At 40.4% G+C, this 9,953-nt stretch overlaps 1 protein-coding gene across 1 annotated transcript in view; it reads right to left on the bottom strand.

Moving 5' to 3' along the window:
- Window positions 1-2,908: 2,908 nt before the first annotated feature.
- The window catches only part of NFE2L3 (nuclear factor, erythroid 2 like 3), a 31,257-nt gene continuing 24,212 nt past the window's right edge, over window positions 2,909-9,953 (bottom strand). Inside the window, exons 2-4 of the mRNA XM_007077133.3 lie at window positions 8,928-9,104; window positions 5,024-5,107; window positions 2,909-4,447 (exon numbers count right to left, since the gene is read on the bottom strand). Coding sequence (XP_007077195.2) covers window positions 3,206-4,447; window positions 5,024-5,107; window positions 8,928-9,104 — 1,503 coding nt within the window. The 3' untranslated portion in view covers window positions 2,909-3,205. The remainder of the gene's footprint in view (window positions 4,448-5,023; window positions 5,108-8,927; window positions 9,105-9,953) is intronic.

The raw sequence follows: 9,953 nt of genomic DNA, 5'->3' as shown, positions 1-9,953 counted from the left end.
ACTAGAGTGTTACTCACTGAAAAAGTTTTTGAAACTTGATCTTTCTATTGTGTTTTAAAGTTTTCATTAGTCTGGTGTATGAAGGCAAGCTAAGACCTAAAAGTGATTAGAAATTATTTGTACTAAGTTAGACTACGGGGTTAATTCAAGGAAACGTTAAAAGAATCTTAATCTTGGTACCTTAGTAATGACGGTTAACCAGCTCACAAGTATGGGTTCCTTGCCAAGTAGAAAACATGAATCTATACCAAAAAGCACATGCACATTCTTGGCAACATGTTATGTATGTGTGTGATCTTTGGAATGAATGCCTAGATGGTTGATACTCCCCAACCAGCTTCAATGCCATACCACTGTGACTGCAACAATAACTTGTTAGCTGAAACGGGTCTTTTGGTGACAGGTCAAATTAGTGAGGTGAGTAGGCTCACTACCCAAGAAAGGGGCAAATTCAGGAGGAAGACGGATCAAGAAGGATAAAAGCACTTGCATTCTCCATTCTGGGCCTTGGGTGTGTGCAAATTGTGTCCTGAGTTCCACTGGTCGCTGTTGAACTGGAACCAGCCTTGACGGGGGACCCAAATAATCCAGACATTCTTGTTTACCACATGTTACATGGAGATTTTGTACAGTGGAGAATCTAATTTCACCTTCTCTAAGACTTTGTTCAACATTGCAGCCTCTTGAGGCTACTTTTGAAATGGGATGGCTTTATCTGGAAAACAAAGATGAGAATCTGTTAAGATTTCTTGTGACTTTATAATTGAAGGAATGGCTTACAGGAGTAAGTTTTTTTTCCCCCATAGGTGAAGAAGGTAAGACTAATTTCATGTTGGGTCCAACTCAAACTGGGATGGGAGTTGGCCCTTAAGCACAAAGGTGTTCACCAAAACGTGTATTTCATAGCAGCCAAAGGTAAACTATATAAACTACAAGATGTTTGAGTAGATATTACTCATCTCAACTGTGTAGATCTTAGCGATCCCCTTACAGTTTGCATTTGTAAACCCTGTACCAAATACTTGGGAACACATTAGAGATAGGAAGTTCACGTAACTCTCCCCTTAAAAATCTTACTTTGATGTAGTCTCCAAAAAGGTGCTGTCTCCTGAGCCATGGTTTGTTTGGATTGACTGGAGTGATAAACAGGAAATGGGTCAGGTAATTGGGTATAACTTAACTTGAATCAAGTTATACCCAGTAAAATACATAGTTTCAATTAGGTTTTGATATTTAAAGTAATTAGGTCAGATTGCTCCTTTTCTCCAACATTCACCAATTCTCTGAACTCCAGGCTAACACCATTTTAAGACTACTTCCTAGCTAGCAAGAACATTTTAGTCAATCTGGGTATCCGGGTCAATCTGCAAGAGTGTTTAGGCTGAAATTTTGGTGTGGGATTTCCATTGCCGAAACTGGCATATTGTGGGAAAGTAAGCTCCCATTTATGTGCTTTGAAGCCATTGTGATTTTTGAGGCCATTGGAAACTCGTGAAAAGGTTAGATGATAAAACTCCGGAAGCTTGATGGATTTCCTTTTCGGGTCACAATGGACCAAATACCTTCCAGATAGTTCTAAGTTTTTAGTTACTGTGACTGTCTTTTGAGTCCATGTTACCTTTAGGTGCCTTATTTACCTGCATTTGATGCTTTGAGTGTAGTTGGTCATGGTGCTTGTGCTTTCAAGGATTAGAGGACCATGCCTAGTCTGTTAATACAGTGTATGATGGTACTTGTAGTTTGAAGACCCACAAGTAAATTGGTAATACAGAAGCTCAAATTGAAGATTTGACGGAACTTCTGGGGGAATGTGCTAAAATCAAGGATCAAGTTACAATTGGAGGTGTGCTCCCTTGCAAAACCAGTCTAAACATTTTAAGTTACTGTACAAAACTGACCAGATCTGGAAGCATTTCTACAAACCAAAGTAGTACTCTGACTTGTGATACTTACTCTGTGGTAGACAACTAGGGCAGAAATTGATAACCTTTTTTTTTTTTTAACCATCTTACTGCTGAAAAAAGTTCATTGAGCTTCATCTCAAATGCCACTTAATTTCAGGCACCCCCATCCTAGAAATTTGATTTCAGCTCAGGCCCTGGTCGTGATCTCCCTGTTTGTGAGCTATATGGCCCCTTGGGCTCTGCACTTAATGTAGGCTGCTTGGTAGTCTCTCCCCCTCCCCCATATGTGCTCTTAATTTTAAGTTTTGTGATTCTAGTATTTCCAGTTCTTTTGGTTATAAAGTCCATACTTGTCTACTGATTTACCTTTCTTCTACAATTGGTTTGTATCCTTGCGTGACTTAATGTTTTCATGTTATGTGAGCCTTTTGCAGGGGGGCATCCATATTCTAGATGTGCAGCCTATTCTATGGGCTGGCCTAACTTGTCCAGGTGGTTCTCTTTCCCGATATGCAGGTACTTATGTTCTACTTAAAGGAAGCATAAACCCTTCTGTAACTATAAAGGTCTTTGTCCTTAGGTATTGAACCCTAACATAACTTTAATATTTTGAAGCTCTATTTTTGTTCTTGCCATGTTGGTTTAGAGATTGTGGCTGTTAGGTTGGAGTGACTTCCCTGAATGAGTTTAGCTGGTATACTACAATTTGGCTAGATTCTGATCAGTTTGTGCAAATTTTAAAAATACAAATACTCTGTTTACTAGATCTGTCACCTGTATTCCTAAATGTGGATAATTTGCTTAGAACTTCTGTATAAAAGGGGAGAGTTATTTTATAAATTCAACTGTAAGATTTATTTCCACCATAGGTTGCATTCATAAAAGTCCAGTTAAAATAGCTTTTGTAGAACTGTAGGTCAGTGCTACCTAAATAAAAACATTAAGGCTACTTTGCATTTCAAGTCCTTTATAAAAACCAAAATACATTTAAAATTACATCCACATCCAGTGTTAGCTCAAAGACTGGACTGTCTTAATCCAGTTTTTCATGTCACCCTGTTCATAACTTAAGAATCATGCATACAATGCAGTAGGACTTCGTGAAAAAAGTTGTGGCTTCTCCCAAATTTCTCACAAACTTCTCCATAAAAGCTTCAAAATGTAGCCCTGTCAAGTAGCAGTACTTAAGATATTTAGAACACTTGTGCTAAACTTTGAAGCAGTTTCAATGGTTTGTGACCATGTATCAGTTTCTGATACCTCATGCATAAGGTATATTAATGGATCCGCCTTCAATTTCTTCACTTTGTTTTTCCCTTTTGGTTTTCTTTTCTGTGGCCCGGGGTCATCAGTTCCTTGGGTACAATCAAAACACTTCCATCTTGGCTGCACTGAAGAGTGTAGTGGTTCGGATTGACTGGCCTACCTTCATCATCTCTTAGCCTACTAAAAATATCACGATACAGGTTCTGCAGTTTCTGTTTCAGTATGTTAATAGCTTTGTTATACTGGGCTCGTTCTCTCTTAAGGATTTCCTTCTTTGCTTGCAAGTTACATATGTCATCTTCAAGATTCAAAATTATGTCCAGTTTGCGCTTACGACAGTTCTGAGCAGCAACTTTATTTTTCCCTCTTCTTCTAATATCACGGATGAGTGACATTTGTAAATCTGTCAAATAGTGCCTGCTGAGCATGTTGTTGAAAGACTCAACAGGCATACGGACAATTTCATCTACAGAAAAAGGGATATGCAAAGCCTTAGCACGCCGCTCATCACGGCTTAAGTTTCTGTCTGTGTCATTGAGGCATCTACCCCGTATTTTCTGTGACTTCCCATACCGTGAGAAAGAATTAGAAGTGGATTCTAAACCACTTGGCTGTAAGTGGTAAGTGTGGTTATGAAATAGGTGTTGAAATGCAAGATCCCCATGAAAACCAGAATCACTCCTATGATCCACGTGACAAAGCTTATTGGGTTCTGGGTAGTAGCCTCCCACAGCCCCTTCCAAGTCATGGTGGGAGAGAGATTCAAGGTCACTACTAGAACCTGTAGCACCTCCTTCACACATAGAATGGGAAGAATTAGATTTGGTGACAGAGGTACTATTGTGGCTTGAATTTAAGGAAAGCCCAGAATCGGAATCTGGTTCTTGAAAAAGCTGAGGAACTTCCATTGGATCAAAACCTTCTTCTGTGGCCAAAGACATTAAACTTATCTCATCAAATATATTTATATCAAGGTCATGTAGAAGATCCTCACTTGTTAGATGAATCTGATTGCCAACAAGGGGAAGAAATCCTGTCCAATTAGTCCCAGGAAGGGTCTGCTCAGAATTGGTATGAGAATTTAAGTGCAGAAATGGTTCTTGTGGTGGTTGTGAAGTCCTTGCTACTGGATCTCTTCTAAACGTATTGTCAGGACACAGCAACATGGCCTCATGTAGATTCACATCATGACTTATAGCCTGGCTAAAATTTACATTATATGTTGAATTCATGCCATCGTTGATACTTACTGGAGGAGTATCTCCAAGTAAGAGGCCCTGAAAAGGGAAAGAAAAAACCTTTTAAATACACATAACCCTATTTCAATAGCAGTTCTAGTACCTAATTTAGCACTTTTCTCTATTACAAACATGCTATTAGCTATGAATCACTTTGAATACAGGCAAATACAACGTGCAATGTGAGCTCAAATGTGAACAATGTTATTTTTGGGGAAAGTTTGATTCGATTAGTATTAAAAGCTGGTCTTGATGTTAAAACAATTACTGTAATTTGCTGCTTTATAGATGCAACAGTCAACATCAACAGTTATGTTTTTTTTTTAAGGTAAATTATGCTAGTATGAAGTATGCCTTGATACGTCTGATGTTTACTGCCATTCTGATTCAATATGCTTGTGATCATTTAGAAGGAGGAACAGTATATATAATTTAGCAAATTCTCCAAAATTCAAGTATTTCTATAAAAAGTAATAATCCTAAACCTGCATTTAATACACCACCAGTAGATCCTATTGTACAAGCTAAACCATGTCATTCAGCTTAAAGAAGTTAAATGCATTCACAGATCAGTGCAGATTTTCCTACAAGGATAAAAGTCAAGTTTCCAATTACCTCCAGTGAATTTTCAGGCTGTGATGAAAGCAACTGAAACAAGTCTTCCAGAGAGAAAGCAGTGTCTGTCCCATTTAGAGATCTCTAGAAAAAAACGTAAGGTGCACCATTCATTTAGGAAGGTTGCTTGGGGGCTCTCTCCACTGGATTTTCATCCCTATTTTGGAATTTTTAGATCTCTTTCAGTACTCAAAATTTTAATATCCCTCCTTAAAATAAGAATCTTGAACTCCAAACATCTCCCCCATTCTTGCCCTAACCACATTCCATATAATTTTTGCCTAGTATTGTTCTGCCTTGTTTTTACCTTCTAAATTGGTTACCAAATTCTGTAATTTTTGCAAGCCAAATACATATTTAGACTTCTCCAAAATGTTTTGCCAGTTTCACTCACTGCTTCATCCTCAGCCTCCAGGTTAATTGAAATAACTCCTTTGATAGTTCTTTTTAGAGTGGCTCCACCGGTGGCAGATTCATTTTTGGAACCTGGAGTTACTTTGCTTTCATGCTTAAACAATGATTTATCTGTTAAGATGATCAGGTTTAATGTTTTCCCTTAGTGCTTTGCATTAAGGCATGCATCACTATTGATGTTTGCTACCGGTCTGTTGTTATGCCAATCTTTTTTCCTCCAGTAATTTACAGATTTTTTTTCCCCTTTAAAATTGCTGTCCTATTTCAGCTGGATGTATTTGGGGACTTAATTCATTAAAAAAAATTTTTTTTTAACGTTTATTTTTGAGACAGAGCATGAACGGGGAGGGGCAGAGAGAGAGGGAGACACAGAATCTGAAGCGGGCTCCAGGCTCCAAGCCATCAGCCCAGAGCCCAACGCGGGGCTCGAACTCACGGACCGCGAGATCGTGACCTGAGCTGAAGTCGGACGCTTAACCGACTGAGCCACCCAGGCGCCCCTACTCTACTTGGTATTTAATCTGAGTGTCCTAAGATCATTTTAATTTTCAAAATATTTTGCCATAAACACTCTGAACCGTGCTTCACCTTCATACTTCTAGTCTTTACTGAGAGCCTTTTTTTTATTAAAAAGTTTTTTAAATGTTTGAGAGACTTTGAGAGAAATGGAGAGACAGTGTGGGGGGGGGGGGGGGAGAGGGAGAGCGAATCCCAAGTAGTCCATACTACCGAGGCAGAGCCTGAGGTAGGGCTCAAACCCATGAACTGTGAGATCGTGACCTGAGCTGGAATCAAGAGTCCAATGCTTAACTGACTGAGCCTCCCAGGTGCCCCTTTTATATTTAAAGGTGAGTTCATCTTTGTTGGGAACGGTTTCCATGGGAATCACACAGCAAGGGTTACCAACTTACTATTAAATTTTATTTTTCTCTGCAAGGACCATTTTTTATATCATCTTTGTAGACTTTGCCTTCTTGGCTCAGGATTCCTGGTAACAATGGTAGTGCAAATTGAGACTCCAAATCGAACCTTGGGGCCCATTTGGACTTCTGATTTCTAAGGACGAATGGACTTCTTTGCTGTCTTCTTGGTGGTGGCTAGGGTTGCCCTAGTCCCTACCTCCTGAACAAAGAGACTTTATAAATTCTAAGCTTTAGGTGGGGAACTTAGGTACCCCCCCCCAACCCCATGTATGGACTTGAGACCTCACTTCTCATCTATTCAACCCCAGTCATGAAATTTGTATCCAATACCTCCTTGGGGCTTCTTCAGCTTTGGGGTCAGTCTAACTCTCGATTTGAGTCCCCTCTTTGCTGCATACTATCTTGAGTTCCTTTTCCTGCTTTTGAGTTCTGCTATGCACTTAAAATCTGGATTTCCATTTTTGTTCTATCCTAGGGGTTTTAAGTGTTAGCAAGTTCACATTCCTGACTCCCCTCCCTTCACTTTTTACTTTCAGGTTTCCCTTTTTGAGGGTTCAGACCAGTGTGAAGTATTCTAAGTCTATACAAATACTTGACTTCATTTCCTCTTCTACCAAATTCCTTGTTTTTGAGGCCCATAACATATAACAAATAGAAGGCTTTCTGTGTCTTTCTATGGATGCTATATGACCACTTCTTAGTGGGGAGAAGACGTATTTGCTAACATGACTGTTAAGAAATGAAGAATCATTTTAAGTTAAGAAATTTTAGTAGTGTCCTATTCTGTTAATGACCCCAAACTTGGGCCATTAGTCCTGCCCAGCCACTAACCAAAATTTGCAGATGGTCACGAGTGTGTGAGAATGAGTATCAGCACAAATCTGGAATCCTGTGAAAATCCTTAATGGTGAGTAAATAATGCTATTTGCAGAAAAGAAAGACTTAATATTTACAACAGTGAGGGAAGGGTATAAAGCCCATTCTGCTTCAAATGAATTCTGGACTGATCCTTCAGGCTAGTCAGATAGGTTTCTGTACACCTTTGCTTGTTCCCTCGTCTTCAGTGCCCCCAGAGATGGAACACAGGAGCTAACCCGTACTGGATCCACAGGGGAGAAAGGTCTGAGATGGAAGGAGAGACAAATGTGCCTTAGAGACAACTGAGCTCTCTTTCTCCCCAGGTTCCCTTCTGCTCTGATGGGGATAATGGTTTCATGTGGCTTCATGTTGCTATTCATCCTTGGGAGTTTCCCTATTCTTCGGTGTTTCCCTTAAACCTGCTCTCACCTCTTAAAAACAAGAAACCCTCACTTCTCTTCAGAATCTTATCAGATGGGCTAATACATGCTTCCTGTGAGCACCTTAAATCTGTTTGCAGTCCCTGCAACAGAGTTCTGTCTACAACACTTAAGAAATTATAAAGAGCAATTTTGAGACCTCTGGTCTCAAAGGATTTGGTTGATCCATTACTTAATTGCTTTATTTATTTTTTTTTGTTCAGCTGGGTATAGATCTCGCACGAAAACAGACAACTGAGCCATTCTTACAAGACACATTCCATACCTGAGGTGCGAAATGGTCAGCCTAATCATTCTTCCTAAACCTTCATGTTAAATACAAACACATGGTTCCTTGTCTGGGGCAAGTCATGGCTGAGAGCACCATCAGGGCAAGACCTACAAGGATGCACTTTCTAAGTGGAAGTGCCGAGTTGTCTGGGGTCTGTGGAACCTCCAGGCCTGTGTTTGGAGTATTTGTTTGCCAGGCTTGTGGAGCAGAACCCTGGCAGGGCTGAGTAGAAACCAGAGTATGGTCCAATTGAAAGGAGGAGGGGAAGCACAGGCTGCAGAAAGAATCCAGCTCTCAGCCTGGCCTCTCTCACAGCAAAAGGGTATGGTTAAAAATAGCAAAAGGGGGGGGGGGCCACCTGGGTGGCTCAGTCAGTTAAGCGTCCGACCTTGGCTCAGGTCATGATCTCATGGTTTAGGAGTTTGAGCCCCACGTCAGGCTTTTTGCTGACGGATTCTGTCTCTGTCTCTCTCTCTCTTAAAGAGGCTGTCCCACTGGGCCAGGCTAGAGGTACAAAGTAGACAGGCTCCTGAATTCAGCACGGCCTACAGGGACACTGAGGATTTGAGCTCAAGACCTAGTTGGTATTGAGGGGTGATTTGCCTTCAAGTTCTGGCTAGCCAGTTTGGGTGCCTCTGCAGATGGCTGGTTGAGGATTCCTGGGTTTAGCATGCTAGTCCTCTATTCCTTGCCATGGCAAACACAAAACCTGCTAGCAACCTCCTGGATGGGGTGTGTGTGTGTGTGTGTGTGTGTGTGTGTGTGTGTGTGTGAATACATATATACCCATCCCCGCCCCCCCAATCTGGAGTTTAACCGGAGATTACTAATTCTATGGGCTGATTCCTTTGTGAATCATAACCACTTCCACAATTAAAATATCTTTTCATATATCTGATTTGCTTATAGTAGGGCACCCTTACATGCACACACACACTGTCAAAGCCATAAAATATACCTTCTAGCCAAAACAGGCTTGGATATTCTGATACGCTTACCTCATTTCTAGATTCAGTGGTCTTTTCTGCCTCCCAGTCAGGTTTATCTGCTGCTTTGCGTGCATCCTCATTCTTATGCTGTAGTTTTTTCTCTTGGGCTGATACTCTTTGCTCATTTTCCTCGTTCTGGGAGCTGTGACCCACTTCTTGATGTCTCTCTCCTAGTACCTCATTCTCCTATAAAAATAGCCAAAAATGTGCTAAGCAGAAATGTGTATTTCATCAAATAAGTCGAACCTTTAAAACTGCGTAACACTGCTCAGTGATCATTAAAAAAAACAGGTCAAAAGGTAAGACTGGCGTTACATTATTTCAGTATCAAAGAAATAACTTTTTTTAAGTTTATTTATTTTGAGAGGGGGAGGAGGGGCAGCGACGGGGACGCCCAAGCTGACTCCACGCTCAGCAGACAGCCTGATACACGGCTTGAATCCACCAACCGTGAGATCATGACCTGAGCTGAAATCAGGAGTGGGACTCTTAACTGACTGGGCCACCTAGGTGCCCCACAACAAATGTTCTTTCTTTTAAAACCAGAAAAAACGTTAACAGATGTTAACAAAGCTCAGACTAACATCTCCATAGATATTTTTATGTTAATTCAATGAGACATCGGCATCGTTCATTACATCTCTCCTGCCCTAATACAGCAGGCACTACTTACACCTTTCTATAGAACTTGCAGAGATTAAATTTAAAAAAAATTTTTTTAGATCATGACCTGAGCTGAAACCAACCAAGCCACCCAAGTGCCCCTCCAAAGAGATTTTCAAATATGCTTGCTTATATGAGTCCTACTACTTTTCAATTTAATTGGGAGACATAAGAGTCGACCATTAACATACACTGTATATACTGATACTTTTAATTGTATTAAAGGCTTACAATTCTCCCCCCAACATAAGATCAAAGCTTCTCAAACGCTTTCAAAGGATCTATTTTTTTTTTAATTTATTTTTACTTCTGTTTGAGAAAGAGTGTGACTAAGGGCGCAGCAGAGAGAGAGGGAGAATCTCAAGCAGGTTC

Source organism: Panthera tigris, chromosome A2, assembly GCF_018350195.1.
Source record: "Panthera tigris isolate Pti1 chromosome A2, P.tigris_Pti1_mat1.1, whole genome shotgun sequence".
Classification (NCBI taxonomy): Eukaryota; Metazoa; Chordata; class Mammalia; order Carnivora; family Felidae; genus Panthera; species Panthera tigris.
This window is presented reverse-complemented; position numbering and strand designations above follow the sequence as displayed.